Source organism: Equus quagga, chromosome 8 (assembly GCF_021613505.1).
Source record: "Equus quagga isolate Etosha38 chromosome 8, UCLA_HA_Equagga_1.0, whole genome shotgun sequence".
NCBI classification, from domain to species: Eukaryota; Metazoa; Chordata; class Mammalia; order Perissodactyla; family Equidae; genus Equus; species Equus quagga.
Window position 1 is genome coordinate 87303172 of NC_060274.1, and position 21428 is coordinate 87324599.

At 43.5% G+C, this 21428-nt stretch overlaps 1 protein-coding gene across 2 annotated transcripts in view; it reads right to left on the reverse strand.

Moving 5' to 3' along the window:
* PDE1C (phosphodiesterase 1C) overlaps positions 1-21428 on the reverse strand; it is a 492809-nt gene that overhangs the window by 350408 nt on the left and 120973 nt on the right. For both annotated transcript variants that reach the window (XM_046670213.1, XM_046670214.1), the window contains exon 3: positions 14667-14838. In XM_046670213.1, coding sequence (XP_046526169.1) covers positions 14667-14838 — 172 coding nt within the window. The remainder of the gene's footprint in view (positions 1-14666; positions 14839-21428) is intronic.

Sequence of the window (21428 nt, forward strand, 5' to 3'; positions counted from 1 at the left end):
AAGGCAGGCTACCTTGAAAAATATACTAATAATAATCAATTCAAAGCTGTGAGAAATGAGAACCATCACACTCAGTCTAAGGGGTTCGATGCTGACTGGAATTGCTGGAAGAAGCCCCACTGAAAGGGGCTACCCAGGACTCTTCTTGTAATGTGTTTTCTCAAGAGTCAAGATGCTCTTTGAACCAGTGTTTGCACTCCTAGTTATCTACCCTTAAGATGCAGCTTAAAATATGGCAATATCCAGACGCATGAAGATTTTTATCATAGCATTCCTTAAAGAGTGAAACTCTGGGAACAACCTAAATGTCCAATATACATTCACACAGACACATTAGAGGGCAACATGGAAAAATGCCTAAGATAAAATGTTCAGTGAAAAAAATTAGGATACAAAATTGTATCCATACCATAATTACAACTCTAAGAATAATGCATAGATATAAAGACTTCAGGAAGATGCCAAAATGATAGCAGGAATCACATTCGAAATTTTTTTTCTTTTACCGTTTATCAAACGCTCTACAAGGTAAGTACATTATTTTTATGACAAAATTTCATTTTGAAACAGAGGACTGGTGACTAAGAAACTGAGGCAACATCTCAAAGTCACTGTATCCAGAAGGTGGTGAAAACACGTCAGCCGTTGAAATAGTAAAAATAGTCAGTGCCTAACAGGCTTTTGAAAATTTCCACATATTACATTCCCAAAAGAAAACATGCAATTAGCCTGCATTCTATTGAATTGGCTTTTGGAGGAAGACAACAGAAGGGACATTTGGTGACACTTCAGTTATCTAAAATGGCATGGACATATGGCATCTCGGGAGGTGGGAGAGCTCATTCTGTGATTGCTCCAAAACTCTAGACACTCATTCCAGAAAAATACTACAAGAAGGGAGCAAACTCTGCATCTGGTAACTACGGTCAGGAAAGGCCTCAATGGTCATTAGAAAAATGGTGCCCTGTGAAAGCAGCACACGCCAAGGCGATGTAGATGTGGGAGAAGGAAGGGAAGCAACGAAAGGCCAAAGGGGAGCCTGCGGCACAAGCAGAGCAGCGGTTCTCGGGCCTGCTGAACGCAACAAAACCCAAGAAACCTTTCAAACATCCAGCTGCCTGGCTCCACCTCAGGGATGCTGGTTTAATCACTCGTGAGTCTCTTGTGCAGCCTGGATTAAGAACCACTGAAACAGAAGGTAGATAATAGATGTGAAGAGAATAGAGACCATTAAGTGTAGTAAAAGTCAAAAGGTTCTCAACCAGGGAAGATGAAATTACGGCATGAAGAGAATTCACTTGTGGTTACTGGTGATGCCATCGATGTTGTTCAATGTGTCAGAAAAGGGAAATAATTTTACGATTTGTTTGGTCTACTTTCTCTTAAGTGGATGTCTCTCTCTCTCTTTCACACACACACCCACACACATCTACCACAAAAAGTCGAACTTGCGCCAAACAACAGAATTCTTGGTGATATTTTATAATTTAAAAACTACAATTAATAGATATTAGGTACTATGATAAATGTCTTTTAAACCTTTTTTGAAATTATAGACACACAAGTTGCAAAAATAGTAGAGAGGGTTTCCATTTACCCATCACCAGCTTCCACCTACAATAACATCTTATACAACTATGGTATATTATCAAAACCAGGAAATTGACATTGACACAATACAATTACCTAGATGGAGTTTTATGCTAAGTGTTTTTACACATATTTTCTCATTCCATCCTCCCATCATTACTATTTCCACTTTGCAGAAAAGAAAACTGAGGCCAAGAGAAGCTGACTAACTTTCCCAAGGTGGTTTAGTGACAGAGTTGGAATAGAAACTCAGCTTTGTCTGATTCCAAGTCCTGATTCTAAAACACCATCCTCTACCGGGTCCCCAAACTAAAAGGTGCACCCCACCATGGTTCACGACCATTGGAGAGAAAGGGCTCTGGAGAGACCACAGCATGATGTTGGTGACTAGCTCATAGAAAAGCAGTAAATCTTAAGAAAGGCTTTGTAGTTCTCCAGCCTAGCTGCTAAAGCTGCATTGATAGGCTGAGCAATGTACTGCAGGGGGAAGGGGCACACAGGGAATGAAACCCAAGGGAGCAGGTCAGATGGTGATGCAGTGACAGACCACACCAGGCATAAGGAAATGGAAGGAAACGAAGCAAACAGGCTGATACTGGTACCCAGCATTGGATCAGGAAGGTTGGGAGGCAGGCAGAAAGCAGGATCCTAACCGGAAAGCAGGTCCACACCAGCAACGAAACCAAAAGAGAGAGACCCTCCCCTCAATGCTAGACCAAGGAGGAAGTATAGCTGGCAGTTAAATGTGGGTTCTGGAGCCAGACTGCCTGGCTTGGAATCCCACATCTACCAACTGGTGGTATGACCTTGGAGAAGTTAACTTCTTTGTGCCTCAGTTTCTCCATCTGTAAAATAAAGGTAATAAAAATATCTATCTCACAGGGTTGTTGTGAGGATTAAATGATAGCATATAAAACACATAGAAAAGCAACTGACACATAACCTTCAATCAAGTTAGCTATTATTACCATATGCAATGTGACTAGACAAGGATTAAGAGGAAAATGCTAGAAACCAAAGAAAGAGAGAGGGTACCTCAAAGGTCCCAGGTGTCAGAGCAGCTATTCAGTGCTGAGGGACACGTGAACATCGCTGTTTAAGCCTGATAAAGTTGATCCTTCACACAGCCTAGAGCTAACTGTACACCTTCCGAGAGCATTAAGCAGGATGCTGATGCTGAATCATACTACCTACTAATCATAAAGCACCTGCTGAGGCCAGACACTGCTCATGCTCAACATGCATGACCTCCTTCACTCCTCACAGGCATCCCATGAGGAAAAGAACATCTAATCCCACTACATAGATGACGAAACTGAGGCTCAGTTTAAACTGCATGCTCAAGGCCACATAGCAGGCAAGGAGTGGAGCTGGGATTAAAACCAGAGCTCAGGTGTTCCCACCATACCCCTCACTGATAACACATAGACAACTCTTTGGACCACGGTGTTTGGCATAGCCCTCAGACACTGGCCAGAAGGAGTGGCAGGCAGGGAGCAGCGCTAAACGGCAAAAAGAGGCAAGTGAGGAAAGCCTTGGAGACCCAGCTGAAAAATCAGATGATGCATTCAAATTCCTTTCTCAAGCTAAGTAAGGCCTTCTGCCCACTCCACCCCACCCCCCACTCCACGTGACTCTCTCCACTCTGCAATTTCCCATAATTCCAGTGGCACCAACAGGTCCAGGTAAAGACACTGCCTTCGACCAGATTAGAAGACCCTGAAAGAGCCCCTACGGGCAGGGAAGGGCATTAGTCCCTGGATTTGCTGACACAGTTCTTCATATTCCAAGTCAAGCTTATTTCTGCCTGTTAGGGTTGATGCATTTTGGACTGAAAGACCACCCATACTGCCCCCCTGCTTGGCCTTTGTGTCCTTTCTCTCACAAATAACCCCCCTGGGCTCCAGCTAGGATGAAGATACAATGGCTTATAAAATATTGGATGAAAAAAGAATCCAGAATCCATACTGATACTAAAATCTAGAAAGGGAGGGAGAGAGGGAGAAAAAGGGGAAGCTCTTATTGCAGTCAGATGTCATTTAATAAACAGAGAAGGAATGACAGGGTTAGAAATTACCATTGTGCAGGCAAGAACCATTAAGTGACATGAAAACCATTGCATAAAAGTTTGTTGGAAAGAGGTTATCTACATAGTCTCGAGGTATCTCCCCAAAGATAACTTATTTCCCACAACGGGAAGAAAGGCACCATTACAGTGGACAGATTGGGGAAAACAACCTTACCCAAAAGATCAAAGTTAACAGCACCGGTAATGAGACAACTGGCAATCCTGCCCCTTATTGCTGCACTGAGAAGGACATGACATCACTTATGTAGTATCCCTGTCAACCTGAATAACCTGAATCGAATCACGAGGCAACAATCAGACAACCCCAAATTGAGGAATGTCCTACAAAACAAAACACATGACCTGTTTGCTTCAAAATGTTAAAATTGCTTCAAGGTAAAGGAGACTATAGACATAACAACTAAATGTAATGTGTGCTTCCGGAATGGGTCCTTGGGTCAGAAAAAAAAGATTGCCATAAAAGACATCATTGGAACATTTGGTGAAATCTGAATATGGGCTGTATATTAGATAACAGTGTTATATCAATGTTAAGCATCCTCAATTTGGTAATTATACTGTGGCTGTGTAAGAAAATGGTCTCATTGTTAAGAGATACAAGCTGGAGCTGAAAGGTCATGATATCCATAACTTAGGGTCAAAGATTCAGAAAAAAAAAAGATAGAGAATAGATTTGATAGTAAGCAAGCAAATGCAACTCTGGGTGGAAGAGAGTTGTTCATTTTACTAGTCTTGCAACTTTTCTGAAGGTTTAAAAATTGTCAAAATAGTTTTTTACAAAACACATGCAAAGGCATTTCTTAAATATGAGTTGGCTTAGAGCCAAACACGACAGCCTAGTTCAGGGCTACCCAGGGAAATTTAATGACCAAGGAAACTCAACCCTGACATGGCCAGACATAGTCAAAGACAGAATAATTAGCAGAATATTCAAGAAACACATAATTTAATAAATATAATTCAGCCCTCTTTCAGACATCCTTTTCTAATTCTAAATCTGGACCGTTTTCAAAGAACGAAAATGATGAATAGATCAAAGTTTTGGATCTGTAATCCAAGTTTGCTATTTGATTCACGTATGTCTGTTTCTGACTTGGCAGAGAGTGCCCGAGTCATACTCTCAGGCAGTACAATGTGCCTGCCTCCAAGTACTTGAGCCCTATCACCTGAGCCAGAATTATCACCTCTTTCAAATGAGGACAAGCAGGTCCGCAGCTCTTGTTCAAATAACAATCCTTCCTCAACAGAGCTGACCTCCAGGGTCTGGAGGTAATTCATCCTAGCAAATTCACTTCTGGCTGCTCTTAACAGTAATCAATAAATGGGGAGCAGCTAGGTTACAGTTATGGGACAGTATATTCAATAGCCATTAGCTACTACTGCATTTAGAAGAAATTTAAAAAACTGGTCTCTGTTCCATTTCTTGAGGAAAAACATTTTCACAAGTTTCTTCCCAAGATTACCCATGCACTTCTTCCCAGTACCATGGGTGTTCAGACCCCAGGCTGTTCTCCAGCTCCATTATTCTACCTCTGCTGCAGGCCAGGAAACACTTTCAGTGCTCTGTGTGTAGGGGACCGAGGCATGGAAATATAATTCCTAATTCTGTAACTTAATGAAAAAATATGCAGTCTTCTTCCTGCTTCTCCAAAGATTTCCAAGAGCTCCAAAGATCTCTGCCTGTGGAATAAAACTGTTGTGGTAAACAAGACACTACCATATTTGGTCCCAACTTTACCTCTCACATGCCTGAGAGGCAAATCCAACAGTTGCTCCAACACATGCCACGTCTTCCTGCCTCCCGACCCTGGCTCAGAATATTTCTGTGGCTTCCCTTTTCTGTCCACCATGATCCAGTGTGGCCTGTTTCATAGTTACACCAAGTACCATTCAACATATTCATTGATCTATGTGAGGTCCAGGGAGGCAGGGCATGGTCCAGTACATCCCATGTGGCTCCAGTTCCTGGAACAGGATGTGACTACAGAACGTGCACTTGAACGGGAAGAGAGCATAGGTTATTAGAAAGAGTCTAATAAAAAAGGAAACTGCTCCTTTCCTCTAGCAAGGGCAGAACCCCTGCCCTAATGCTGCAAGTGGGAACAAAAACTTCCACAGAGTAAAACACAGGGTCACATTATCATGAGGTTAATAATGTAACCAGGGCCCACCCTCTGACCCCGCTGCAGATGCCAGGGACTGATCACCAACCAAAGGATATGCAGATTTGCATTATTGCACAGCACAGTGTTAAAGGGTTTTGCTTTATTTTTATTTAGGGTAGCTTAATTTTACAGCAAAAAAAATGCAGTAAAGTCATTCATCGCCAAAAGTTTATAAGGGATAACATACGGTGCTTTTGAGAGATCTCCCAGCGTAGGGGCCCATATCAGTAGGCCAATCTGTCTCTTGACCTCATCCATCATTAAGACTTAGCCCAAGGCCTGATACTGGGGAACAAGGAGGATATAATCTAGAAGTGGAAAGCGAGATGTCCAGCTTTTCTGACTCAGGGGTTTATAGGGAGAAGGGAAACCCGGTCAGAAGAAACAGGAGTGAGGCTTCCTCTTCTCTCTCTAGAGGGACATCTGTCTACAAACCAGAGGATCTACAGCCAAGTAAACTCAGTGGCCAGTAGACTTAGAGGGAGGATGCATTTTAGCTTTCCCAAATTGTCCTCAGAAGTTCCCACAAGCGCCTGAGGCTAAAGCTCAGAAACAACCCGGGACTGTGATTGAGGACTTGGCCAGTGAGGTTGACATGGGGACAAAGTAGCCAAAGGATAAAGCCTGGACCACCTGATCCAGAACCATATGAGAATCATGACCAGACTTCAATGGGACCCAGAGCAGTGCTGGGGGAGGGGTCTGCGTGGCTGGGGGCGGGGGGCCTTCCTTCATTTGGAGAGAACTTCAGGGATTCCCCACACACTTCAGGTCTCTGTGTGGCCTAGGACAGAAGTGCCTGTTGCTAATCAGGAAGCATGGGGCAGTTGATCCACACTTCACTCGGGCAGGGAGATGTCGATGGAGGCTCCAGGACTATCCCAGTCCCTCCTTCCCCGCCTGACAGTACTGAAGCTCCCTGCTCTTCCCCTGTGGGATTATTGCAGGATGAGTCACTCACGCTTTGTCAAATGTGCTGCTAGGAGTGATTCTGATTTAGGCATATACTGGGGGGTGGAGGACGCCTCAGACGAGCTCCTTTCCTGTGGGTAGAAACCTGGATTCCCCAATAGCCTGGTGAGAATGTGTCTGGTTTGAAGGATGAGCTCTCTAGGGGAAGTTATCCCTGGAGACAGGCCCACTGGCTGGGAACTGGAATGTGAATGTACAGTGTTGGAACCATCTGTACAGTGTTCAACATTTTTTGAGCATTTCCCTTGGACAAGAGAAACAGTCGTATTTTGGGTATGATTTTAAATGCTTCCCTCTTATGTTGTAGTTACTTTAGTTAATCCCAATGCTTCAGCAAAGTCTCTTGAGGACAATAAAAGTACAAGACAGTGAGAAAAATCATGGCCTGCCCCATGTTTAACCCCACCACTAGAGCCGATGGAGAAGACACATCAAATGTAAAACAGAAAATCAAATAGAGAAAGACTGGCCAAGGATTTCTAGGCCAGTAGCCTTGGAGCTGTGTCCACAACACAGAGCTGGCAGTGGTGGGCCAGCAGAGGATCACAGCATGGTGGGAGACTATTAGCTTGGGTCCTCTGAAAAGCAGATGCTGAGACAAGATTACTCATGCCAGAAATTTATCAGGGGAAACATCTGTAAGAGAAAACGGGGAAGGAGCCATGGAGGCTAGAAGAGTCGAGATGCAGGTCTGACTCCCAGTGAAGGAGAGAAGAAAGGAAGTTTGGGTGGAAGTGAGGTGGACCACAGTGCAGTTCTAAAGAAAGATCAGCAAGGCCATCAGGGAGTCCTTGAGCCAATGTCAGAGAAGGCCCATGTCTCCAGGAACCGCCAGCCTTAGCATCCCTGACACTCAGTCATCGGCTTAAGAGTACCCTTGGGAAACACAGCCTCAGCCAGGACAGGGATAAATTTCCTCACACAGAAGCTGGGGCCATGGGTCAATTACGTTCCCTGTGGTCGGAGACGTGAGAGCACTCACATAGCAGCTCGCACATGGCCACCATAAGAGACAAATTCCTTTTCCCAAAATACTGTGGGAGGACAAGGAAGAACGCAAGAGGAACAGTGTCTGCATGATATGTGCTTGTCTATTTCCAATATAGGATAATCTGTCCATAAAAATTTACTTACATAGGGAAGCCTAAATATTTCCCTTACGGGAAACCAACATTGCACTAGAAACTCCTCTGAGCTTTAAAAAAATACTCAGAAATCACTCTTTCATTTTTTCCCCTTCGCAACCTTGAGGAAGACTCTACTGATCTGGATTAGTGGAGACTAGAGTGGAAAAATGTCAACTAGAGGGAGGCAGCACTGGGTCAGGAAAGTAGGTGCCCCCAAAGTTCCCAGTGGGTGACCAACATATGGCGATAGAGAAAGATGTGTGACGACCAGACTTCCCATGAGCTAATCAAGAATTTTAACCCATGACTCATCCCAGGGTGGGGTCCAAAGCTGCAGGGGACACCAACCCACGCCACGCCATATCATCAGCCAGATTGCACATTTCCTGAAAGTAATGAAGTCAGAAACTGTCTTCTTGGCTGCAGCCCCTGGTGGGAAAATGACTGCCAAAAGCCAAAATGAGGATGAGTTCAACGGTTTAATTCTGCATGGAAAACACAATCCATTAAACGGGATCTGACAAGGCCTTAATCTCATCTGTAGCCGTGTGTTAGCTCAATGCAGTTCAGCTCTCTGCAACATATTCTTAGGAAGCTATGTATAGAATCAGGAACACTTTTGCCAAAGCCCAAATAAGTCCATTCTACGTGGGAAGAGAAGCTCTTCAAGCCCCCAGTGATTCTCTATGGAGAGAGCGTGCTACTCTTCCAAATGCAGAATTATCAAAACCTGGCAGCTCAACCTATATTGAGAGTCACATAATTCAAGGCAAGTCACCAAGATGGCTGACGCACTGGGTGGCTTCAGAATTTCCATTGCTGCCCAAGGAGGTCAGGCCAGTGGCCAGCCTTGTTCACAAAACACCCACGGGGCTTATCTTCCCAGCCTGGGGCTCAGTGCACAACCGGGTCACAGAAGAAGGGGTCACGGTGTAGAGGATTAATCCACTCCTAAATAGGGTTTTGAAAGCTGGGAGAGAAGGAATTAGGGGCTGTCACATTCATTAGCCCACTTTATCCTAGTAACAGCCCCCAAGGCCTGTGTTTTTATTTCACTCTTTCCATTTGTAAAATGAGGAAACTGTGAATAAAAACCATGATTCAAATCACATAGTTCAGAAGTGTTTGCAAACTCATACCTATGGTATTCCAAAGCCTATGCCTCACTATTCAGAGAGTGGTCCTCGAACCATCACAGCACTGGGAGCTTGTAAGAAAGGCAGATTAACAGGCTGCAACCCAGACTACTGAATCTGGATCTGCATTTAGTAGCATCCTCCAAGAAATTCACTGGTCATAAAGTTTGAGAAGCACTGCCTTAAAGGGCTCCTATCTGAAAAGGCTGGATGGCTTAAAAACATAAGTTTGGACTAGAAAAAGGATTTACAGCAATAGAACAGAGTCAGTTGCATAGGAGAAGCATCAAACTACATATCCAAAGTACACGCCCAAATGAGTAGAACCAATCATGCTACCTTATTTCACCAACGATGAACCCAGCAGCGTGAAAGCCAAGCTGATGTGGCAGTAGTAGAACATGGTGGAGAGGGCATGGCTCTGGAGCCAGGCGAACTGGGTTGAAATTTCCACCTCTGCCACCTTCTGGGTGACTTTGGGTAAGTTGCTTGATTGAGTCTCTGAGCGTCAGTTTCCTAATCTCTACAACTGGGATAAGAATACTCACCTTGCCAGGGTTTGGGGAGATTAAATGAGCAAATGAATGTACAGTTTCTGGACAAAGCAGGTGCTCAAGAAGCACTGGTTTCTTGTCTTAAAGTGCAGTCTGGGCTGGGTCTCACCGGTGCAAAGGTGCACAGTAGAGGCTGGGGAAAGGGCTCTCAGTACCCAGCTCTCTCCTGTTCTCTTGGGTCCTCTAGTGGCAGGCACTGAGATTCCCATCACTAATCAGACTGACTGGAGTTGTGGGTCTCCCTGAAGCTCCAGGTTCAGTTTACTCTTTCATCTCTTAAGAAAAACCTGAGCAGAACATAGGTTCAAAGGGACAGGTCATGGGAAACAAGGCAAACAGGCATTCCGGGGTACAATTCCCAGGGGTATCTACTTTGTAGACTGCAAAGCCTTTTTATTTACTTATGGTTCCCACTTTCTTCTTTTCAAAAGTCTCAGGTTTTGAAAGCAGACTTTTCATGCCAGAGGCTTAGTGAGCTTTCAGAGCCCACAGTATCTGCACCTGGAGCCACAAAACCCAAGTCTGATGCTATTTACCCTGCATGTATACGCTCAAAGGCATGCAAGGTTTCCAGCGAGTGCTGAGCAGGAATACGAAGTAGTACTTACTGAGCACATTCTGCGTGCCAGATACTGTGCTTGTCTCTTTGATTTATATTAGCTCCTCCAAATCCTCCCAACAACCCTGGGAAGAGGGCATCCTCATCCCTATTTCGAAGATCAAGAAACTGAGGCCAGATTAGATAAGTGACCTGCTCAAATTAACACAGCAAAATATTTCAGAGTTCAAAGGGGTATTAAATATCATCCAGTCCAGTGCTTCTCCAAGTGTGGCCCCTGGACCAGCAGCGTCAGCACCAACTGAAGCTTGTTCGAAAGGCACATCCTAGGACCCCATCCAGACCTGGAGGTGAACCCAACAATCTGTTTTAACAAGCCCTCCAGGTAATAGTGATGCACACTCAAGTTGGAGAACCTCAGATGTGACAGTTAAAAGAGAAATTCAAACAGACGAAGCAATGTGCCAGTGGTAATTGAACTGAGACCAAAGCCCAGGACAGCGGCTTTCAGAAGTTGAATTTTCCCACCTGGGTATCTTAGAATGCCCCTTTGTTGAGGAGTAGAGACTAAAGTCCATAGTACAACAGAGCACCAAACCGTGTTACTTTCCAGCGATATTGGCTGGGATGGACCCTGCACAGGAATGAGGAGACCCTTCCCTTTAGGCACTGGTGTCCTTCTCCCAAGACTCTGCTGATCTGTCTGCTCCATGACGTGGAACATGTGCCCCATCACCACAGCCCAGCAAGGAGAAGGACCAGATAGGAGCTTATGGGGGAACGTATTCAGAATTGAGATGGCATTTGCACACACTTCAACTATAACCTCATAAGCCTTGGGGGAAAGAGGTGATAAAAGAGGCCTCTCATTTTCCAAAATCTTTATTTCTAAATCTATGTGTCAAGTTCTCACTTTCTCCTATAGCCTCTGGCATTCTTGCTAACTGACCCAGAGAGACAGTGTTGGCCACCAGTGGCAGTTTGGTTGGAAGAAGAGTCATCTTGAAGCTGCATTTGTATCACAGGCATGCTTTTTATGTGAGTTTATAGATGATATGCTTATTTGGGGTGGGATTCCAGGGGCTGGGAAAGATTAAGCAGGACTAAAGTCTACCCAAGCTACCCCTTGCTTCCGCCATCGGTGACCACCAGTCTACAAGCACTTGTCCGTATTAGTTTGTGTTTGAATTCAATCAGAACCATAAGCTCTACACTTCTGGGCCAGTTTCTTCATCTCTAAAATGGACATAATCTTTGGTTTGTTAGGATCATGCCTGGTAATTTCAGAATACCTATTATTGTTATTGTTGAAACAGGGAGCCTGGGGGAGATGGAAACATACAAACGTTAGAAACTTTTTTGTAAAACACCTAGCATTTACAAATTTATAAACACTTCCTACTTTTTGGAATAGAGCATAGAATTTACCTTTAAGACAGACTGTTCCTTTGATTCTAGAAAGAACCACCTGAAAGAAAATATTATGCATATATAAAACAAGTTATACTCTTTGTCCTGGGAACGGTGTGTATATAATTGTCTCCGCATACTCACAAATAGCTAGAAAAGATTTCTGGGGAAAGTGACATGAAGCATCTGACCCCTTCCTTTTGAGGATCAACGTTGTTAGAACCTGTCTGAGAAACTGTGGTAACTGGGGCCGGGTGTCAGGGAAGGACAACAGAAGCCAGCAGGAGAAGACATCACAAAGAAAGAGGAGATCTGGACTGATAATGTAAACATAACTTCACTGAGGTCAGAAAGTCCACCTTCAAAGCGAGACCCCATTTCCCCGGCAGGTGGCAGGAGACAGAGCAGGGTGAGGGGTGACTCTCAAACCACTGTCAGTAAGCCTGGGGGTCCTTGGGAGGAGTTAGGCTGAAGAACCCCATGAAAAGACTGGACTTCCTGATCATTTGGCACACTAGGCTTATTGTCATTGCATTTTGGATCTTAGTGAACAATGAAAGCTGATGACCGGTATGAACCAGGAGAAAGAGAAGGGAGTAACCAAAGCTTTCACTAACCCTGTGTTGCTCAGTGGTAACCACCGGACAGAGGAGCTCTGAGGACAGACAACGCCAATTCATGAGAACCATGTGCTCCTCCTCAGGAAACAAGACCCTCCAGAACTGAGAATGACAGGATGTTAACAATCGCAGGCTCAGATTCCTTACTGTGGGGGCAGAGGGGGCGAGTATAAATATGTTCACGTGCACACACACACAGGGCATGGGGGCTGAGAGGCTCTAAATTTCAGGGTCAGAAAAAAGAACTCAACACCTCAACCTCAGTAAAAGGAAGACTGTCCTGCTTGGTAAAAGGAGTTATCTTAGGATCTGAGAGCACTGATCATTGACACATCTCCAAAGTTTAAAAATATAGGAGTATAATATACCATTCTTCCTAGATTTCCCAGAATCACTAACATTGGGAGTCAGCAATTCTCAGGTTTTTTCACTCCTTGAGTGAAATGGGGAGAGAAGACATGAGAGATATATTCCTACCAGTATTATTTAAAATTCAGCCACAATTCATTCCTTTCATTGCAATCCAAAATGCAGATAGATAACAAGCAGCATTATCACAAGGGTAACCTTGATTCTGCTCTAATTTATTTCTTGATAAGTAAACTGTTCCCACATTTTAGTACTTTGCTTATAATAATTTATGTACAACAAATCTCACAACTGATGTGACTACCACAACTGCTTTAGAGAATATTTACCCTCTGGCGTTGCCATTGAAATCAACCATCTTCTGTGGAAGAAAGGACACAGTTGTATTAGGGAGACCAATAAACGAATACCCAATGCCAATGGATTTCTAGCTTCAATTGCTGAAGTGTTGGCACATTTACACCTGCCGTGTTTTTCCTACCGCACCAAGTGTTACAAGGAACCAGAAATAAGTCCTGACCTTAACGAACTTACAATTTAATCTCCTTCTGGAACCAAGATATGGACACATAATACAACTAGCAGATCAAATGAAGTTCATGGCCATCAATACATTCTTCTCTATTAAAGAGCACTGAGGGAATGCAAAAAGAAGGGAAGATGGTAATGGAGTCGGGCTAGCAAATAAGCTGTTCTTTTCATGAGACCAATTCTTTAGCTGTTCATTGAAGAAGATGACGAACCTGGTCTGGAGCAGAAGGAGTAGCTACAAGAAGACTGTCTGTGAAGGGGCTGACTCCACCAGAGAAGCCAAGATGAGAACGCCCAGACCTAGAAAGCCATTCACCCTCCCCTTTCCCACCGCAGTCACTTGCAGAGAATCTCAGGTTCAGAGAATGTTCTTCTCTCTACTTGAGTGGGTTTTATTTTTTTAGAAAACCTCACAATGCAGTAACCAAACCCTTACTAGGAATAAGAAAGCATTTGCCTTGCAATTCTTGTCCCGCCACTGCATCAGTCACATTCTATAAAGAAATCCAAACCCCTATTCATCACTTCTTTTCAGAACTCATCTATAATTCAATCTACACTAGGAACCTTCACACAATGAAATGGCTTTTACCAAGCGATTACACACGTCACCTGGATGCAAAAGAGAGCACATTTTTCAAATATATTTCATGGACTCCAAGAGTCGTCTGAATTGTTTATGGGGAAGAAAAGGGAGGTTTATATGTTCCACTAGCCATGTGGAGAGTATGAAAGCCTTATATAATGGAAAGGAAACTGAAAGAAGTAAAATTAGGGTAACAGGGAGAAAGGGGGAGGAAGGCAGGCTGGCAAAATCATCAAATCTTAATTTCTTAATCTTAATACCAGTACTATTGTGTATTTCAAAAGTGAGTTAGAAAGACCCAATTCAGAAAAAAATCTCACTTTTATACACTAAATCCATACCCAGATTGATTTTTATTTAACAAGGGTGAGAAAGTGAGGGACAGAATCATGATGAAAGTGGAGTATAATACAGAAAGAAAACGCAAGAGGTCTTTACAGGAAGATGCAAGACTAAACGATGAACAAGAACAGAGTAAACGGCCACCTGGGAACCACACGAGAAGATCCTCGCTTCACTGCAGGAGGCAGCAGCTCTCACATCTCTTACAACTAGAAACCTTCCCCCAGCAAGAGATTCAAAAGGCACAGGACTGAATTAATTCCCACCACGTGCTTTTTCTCTGTGCACTTATCTCCATGCGTCATCCTCCTTTGAAGCAAAGACTCATTAATCCAATTCAAATTGCCAACATCAGTAAATCCTTTGCCTCAGCATTTAAATGCCAATACCAATTAAATACCAACAGCAACTTAACTACTGATATGATCTTCACTACATTCAGGAAATCCAGCCAGAAGTCCAGCTAGCATTAATTCCAGCACTCCCCATCAATTCTAATTTACTCAGTGTAAAGAAACAAGGTAATTTGCTGGCCATGCTGACGATGCATCCAACTGGATTGAAATAACTCCACAAGCAAGTAAGAAGGAACAAACTGAGTTGCGATCCACCAAACCTGAAGGATGTCTTCACCAAGGCTTCCGGGCTATCAAGCGGGGGCAGTTCATCAGCTAGGATTTCCTCCGGTGGCCGGGGGTCGTGGACAATCGTTGGCCGTGGCTTCTCCTTGACATTCCCTGTGAGCCCATCGATGAGGGAGTTCCACAGGCAGTTCTGCGACTTAGACCCTGAAGAACGAGGGAAAAAAGGTGTGCAAGTGAATTACCAATCAACTCTATGTCCCGCCTTGCCCAGCTCAGGATTTTCAAAAGCAGAGCAGGGAAATTTACCTATTTCTCATGATCTCCACCAACATCAGAGGACTCCAAAAGATATGGGTCAGGCAACTTATGGAGTAACCAGGAATTTTTTAATTTTTGTGGAGAAAATAGGCTATCACTCTGACTGTTTTGAATCATAACTAAGTTTTACGGATATATATCCTGTCTCATTTCAGTGGTGATCAACCCAAACTCCTGATAGAGCCACAAGTATCTACTTAGGAATTTGTTCAGCAATTGGAAGCATACAAAGGACTACCTTTAGAGAAGAGTAAAGATGCTCAAACACATGTCTCCCCTATGAACTCAGCTTGCGTGAGGCCCAAGTTTCAAGACTTTGGGAGACACTGATCCCATAGAGGGCCCCACCTCTAAGAACCAGAACTCACCACAGACAAGTTCATTCTTCTGGAAGATCAAGACCCAAGGAAAATTACACTGCATGTTTACTGACATCTTACTCTTCAAATACCTCAAACACATGAGATGAATGTTAAAGGCAGACACGAAGTGGATACGGTGTCACAAAATAGGGCCGGATCAGCCAGGTAATCCAGGTCAATATCAACAGTGATAAGTTACACTGATATTATGTATCCTTCATATGATGTGACAAAAATGGCGCTTTACCTCTGTAGTGTTCCTCCCCAAAACACATAACTCCAGTGTTTTAAGCATGTTTCTAGCTTCTGTAAACTTGATGCTTTAAGATCGGCCCTACATACATACCCCAGAATCCCAGACATGCCTTGTTCTGGACAACCCAATAATATGCCTGAGTCACCTTGCCTTGGCCTCCTGCATCCCTCATCTTCCACCTCCTCCCTTCCTCCAACTCTTCAGGAAGAGTCCTCCTCCCAGGGGCATGCTTTTCAAATACAAACCAACCAATCCAGAGCCTACATCCCTAACACCCCCCTCACCGAGCTTTCACACTCCAGGCTACTATCCACCTGCCCCAGTCATCCCAGGACTGTGTACCAGACAACTAGGGACAGCTCCAATGCTCTAGAGACCACTGAAGTCATTCAAACGAGCCAATCCTAAGCCTGCTTACCCTGCCTCGCCTGTTCCTTCCTGCAGAAACCACAATAAAGACTCTTTCCCATAGTTCCCCTTCTTTTCAGTTACTCCAGCGCCTCTCAGTGTGGCCTCCATGGTGTGACATCTAACCCCTCTTTGGGGGTCTGTGAATATTAACAAACTATCTTTTCAATGACCATCACCCCCTGATCTCTTGGCCTTACCATACCTAAACAATAATTTGCTGTTAGTGCCCTCAAGTCGATTCCAAATGCTAGGGACCCTGTGTACAGCAGAGCAGAACCCTGCGCAGTCTTTTTGCGCCATTCTCTTACCTTCCGGTGCTGTAGCAGACAATGCTCTGGTTCTATTCATAGGGTTTTCATGGTAAATTGTCTCAGAAGTGGGTGTTCAGGTTCTTCTTCCTACTCTGTCTTAATCTAGAAGCTCCGCTGAAACCTGTCCAACATGGGTGACTCTGCTGGTATTAGAAATACCAGTGGAACAGCTTTCAGCATCACAGCAACAGGCAGCCACCACAGCATGACAACCGACAGATGAGCGATATGATTCCCTGACTGGACTGGGAAAAGAACCTGGGCCATCGCGGTGAGAGTGCGGAATCTTAACCACTAGACCACCAGGGCTGGCTAAATAATAATAAAACCTATTAAAACACCCAGTCTAGTCATGGGGAAAACATCAGACAAATCCCAGCTAAAGGACATTCTACAAAACACCTGACCAGTACTCTTCAAATCTGTCAAGGTTATCGAAAAACAAGGAAAGTCTGAGAAACTCCTCCAAGAGGAGCCTTGAAGATATGATGACTAAATGTAATGTGGCATCCTGATGGGATCCTAAAACTTAGAAAGGACATTAGGTACAAACTGAAGAAATCTGAATAAAGCATCTTAATAATAATGTATCAATATTGATTCATTAATTATGACAAATGTCCCATACATTGCAATATAAGAGGTTAATAATAGGGGAAACTGGGTGAGGGGTATATGGGAACTCTTTGTACTATCTTTGCAAATTTTCTGTAAATCCAAAACTGTTCTAAAATAAAAAGTTATTATAAAAATACAAATAAATAAAATACTATAAATAAAGTTATTATAAAAGAAGTCTATGAGCAAACTTTTTTTAAAAAGTAGAGCCTGAGGGCCTCATCACCATCACCCAGTTGCCATGGGCTTGTGCTGGGTTTCCTCTTCCCAGAGGAAAGAAAGCATTTCCCTTTGCACAAAGATACTGTCCAGTTGCCAAGCTATGCACCCATGGAGCTGTCCACCCAGAAGAGGTTGGCTTTTTCTACCCCATCCATGCAGAAGGAGTACCTTTTTCTAACTCACACAAAGGCTCTTCATGGGGCATAAGGAGGTGTGCATGGAGGGGTAAGGAGCAGTGACAGCTAACACACATGCGTGTGACAGGTGTGTACAGACTAATTTGTATGCACAGGGGGACACCTCCCCAAGACCCTGACCCGCCGCCTGCAGCCCACCATAGAAGAAATCACTGTGGTTTGTTGTGCCTGAAGGACAGCTCTGTCACCAAGACCAAGAGAACGTCACACACAAAAGGGAGCCCCTCACGAGGATCCCTGAACCTTCAAGGACACCCAGGGGTCAAACAACTCTTTTGGTCTAAGGACCATGGCCATGACTGACCCCCTTGGGGTGTCCCATATCCAAACTGCTTGTTGTGTCAATCAAGAGAAAATTAAAGCACATTAGTGGCAGGAAACAGACCCCTCCCACTTCTGAAATGCAAGACAGCTCTTTTAAACTCCTAAACATATATCTTAATAAGATTTGGTCCTATTAATGAAAGTCTGGTTCTACGTTAACAAAGGTCTGTTCTATGTTAACCAAGGTCTGGTTCTAGGAGGAAAAACAACAGCAGCAGCCTGTTTTCTTAAATTTGATCTAAGTGAAGGCCTTACAATAAACTTCCTCCCCATTTCCCTTCATTCTTTCATTTACTCATTCAATATATACATATTGAATTCCGTCAATATGCCAGGTTCCATTCTGGACCCCAGAAATAGAAAGATGAATGAGAATGTTCCCCTTGGGAACCAGTCAACCCATAAGCAATCACAATAAATGGGCAATGCACCATATCTAAGGGGCAAATAAAAGGCTACAGTGAGCAGAGGAGAGCTCACCCACTCTGCCTTAGGGCCCTGGAGAGAGCTGAGCAGAGGACATGACCTCAACGTGGGTTTAAAGCAGGAACAGATCTTCAGCAGGTGGGGAAGAGAGAAAAACATTCAGTGCAAAAGGCATGTGCAAAGGCTCAGAGGCATAACAAAGCAGCTTGTCAAGGCTGGAGCAAAGGGAGAGGGGGCAGTGAGCAGAGATAAGGCCAAAGGCTGAGGGGGCCAGTTGTAAAGTGTCTTGAATAAAATGGTAATCATTTTAGAATTTCTTCTGTAGGCAAAAAAGAACTAAAGATTTTTAAGCAAGGTTGTGGTGACATGAGCATATCTGTGTTTCAGAAAGGAAACCAGTGTGTCATAGAGCAGTGACCCTGTGAGGAAAAGCAGGGCTGTAGGAAGGGGTCCATGGACCCATTTCATCTGTAGACAAAATAACGAAGTCTTACATATATATATATATATATATATATATGACTGACTTTTAAGTATATGTGGATGTGATGAATAAACTACAAATTCATGTCAAAGTGCTACTGAATTCATAATAGGTTTTTCAACATTTTCTCAGTCAGTGAATCAGAAGGATCACATGACCTAAGCTTTCTCTTCATTAGAGGTCCCAAATGGACATGACAGCACCTCCAGAAGTTGTACTAACAGCTACAAAGACACTGGCAAGTTTAAGAGAAGACTGTGTTATAAGCTATGAATAGGATTCACTCAACATTCATTCCCAATCCCCTGTTCACTTGCATTCCTCTTCTAAAGAGGCAAGAAAACAATATATTCCACTTCCCAGCCTCCCTTACTGCTATGGCTAACAATGTTATAATTCTGGCCGATGAAATGTGGGTGGAAATTCCTGGGGCTAGAGTCTCTTTTCAAGTAAAAAAGTAAAGTCTCAATAGGACAAAAACGTTTTTGTCCCTTTAAACTTTGCCCCTTTTTTCCCCTTTGCCCTTCTTTCTTCTTCTCACTGGAAGGTGGACGTGGTGTTAGAGCTACAGCAGCCACCTTGTAACCACGAAGTGGCAAGCATTACAACAAAAGCTGACATCTTGCATATGGAAAAGTGGAAAGGTAGAAAGAACCTGGGTTCCTGACAACACAGTTGAACAACTTCCCTGGTCTCTCCCATCTCCAGATTTTTTGTTGTGAGACATATAAATACCCACTTAGTACATTCTTAGGTCTTTGGTTGTTTGCAACCAAATGCATTCCTAAATGTTACATGTATGCGTATCACATAACATAAAGGTATTCCCCATATCCAAATGGTACCATCGATAAAGCACTAGAAACTGATATCTTAATAAATCCTCCAACTATCTTCTGAAAGGCATAATTACATTGCATACTTTTCTCATGTTAAATTGTTAATTTGTTAAACGTGAACAAACACAGCAGAATTTTTATAACCTATTTTAGATTCTGGGAAAGTCAAAAAATAGAAATGATCTGTGTTTCTCTTGACCTTTGAGAGCCAAGAGAATAATTACTCTCATGGGGTGGCCTGTGATTTTGTTTTGTTTTGTTTGTTTTTTAACTTAAAAAGTGGGGAGGGGGGCCGGCCCGGTGGCGCAGAGGTTAAGTTCGCACGTTCTGCTTCTGCAGCCCGGGGTTCACCAGTTCCGATCCCGGGTGCAGACATGGCACCACTTGGCAAGCCATGCTGTGGCAGGTGTCCCACATATAAAGTAGAGGAAGATGGGCACGGATGTTAGCTCAGGGCCAGTCTTCCTCAGTAAAAAGAGGAGGATTGGCAGTAGTTAGCTCAGGGCTAATCTTCCTCAAAAAAAAAAAAAAAAGTGGGGAGGGGATCTCTGTTCAAGAAAATGTTGGGAACCAGTGACACAGAGGATGTCCTAGCTGGGAGATGTGCATGAGCCTAGAACTGGGGCAATCAGCTGGAAGGGAAATCAGCCATGAGAAAATGAGGGGTCTGGAAAAACCTGGTGATAATGAAGACATAAGAGGGTGATTTTAGGCGACAAGCAAACAGAATCAACAGGACTTGGTAACTGATGAGATGTAGAGGATAAAGAAGAGAGCATGTCAAGATAGATTGAGGTTTCTGTTTAGGCGGCCAGGTAGGCAACGATGCCATTAAAAAATAGTGGGGGCAGAGCAGCTTTTGGGCCCAGAGTTGAACTATGTTCTGAAAAGTTGTATTTCAAGATAGAAAATACAGACAAAGATCCTCTCCATATTCATAAAGAGGGAGCATGCAGCTGATGCACACATGACTCAAATGAGAATACTATATTTCGGTAAACACATCTATCACAATTGAGATTAGAAAAACTTCTGCAGCATGAGAAAGTGAAACAAAAATTTTCTTCAAAAAAATTTTTGGTTCTCATCGAATCCAAAAACTAATAACTAAAATAATAATAAACATTTTAAAGAAGGGCAATATCAAAGCCCCAGCCCTGTCCTGGACTGCTCCAGCTGTTCTCTGACTTGATCAAAGTTGTCACTACATAGAACTTGGGCTCCAGCCACAAGGATCTACTTATAACAGCTCATTAGTGAGCCTCACCTCTAACCTGGCTCGAAGGTGTAAACCCCAGAGCAATCCAAGAAGCTGGCAAATTTTGAGGAAAATTTTGCTTATTTCTGTTTTAATCTCTTTCAGAAGGTAAATCATTGACGACAGTCTGCTTGAGGTGAACACAACACAAAATGGGAAGATTTAAGAATATTGGGTATGCCTGAGGGATAAGTCCACTGACACATGCCAACCACCAACAGAAGGGGACTATGTCTGTGCCCCCAACACTCCAGCACAGTGCTGAGTGCTTCAGAGCTCGGTGCTGGATGCTTAAAGACCTACAGAAACCCTCACTACACCATCCCTGCCCTCAAGAAGCTTTGGAGAGCCAGAAAAACGCAAAGCGCCTACTGACTGGTTCAGATTAGAGCCAGTCTATGGAAAAATGAACTGGTTTTCCCCTACTCCTCATCCCCATCCCCTCCTAAAACATTGCCCAAAAAATGGTTAAAGACTTTGAAATGGGCAAAAAAGTTTAGTGGGTATGCTGTCTACCTCACCCACCTCAGTTATTTCCATTTTTCATTATCTTGGAACTATTTTACACTTCTGTAAATTGGAGGAAACCGATAGCCATGCAAATAATTCTTGTTTATAGAAATGTAAATTGTGTCCCACGGAATGCAATTAATTATTGCCTGTAGTTACTGATGAGTTTAGGCAGTTTTACAACTATTAAAGAAATTCACTTCAACATTCCTGATGGACCTGTATATCTGTCTGCTCTCCAGATTCTCCTTCAAACCA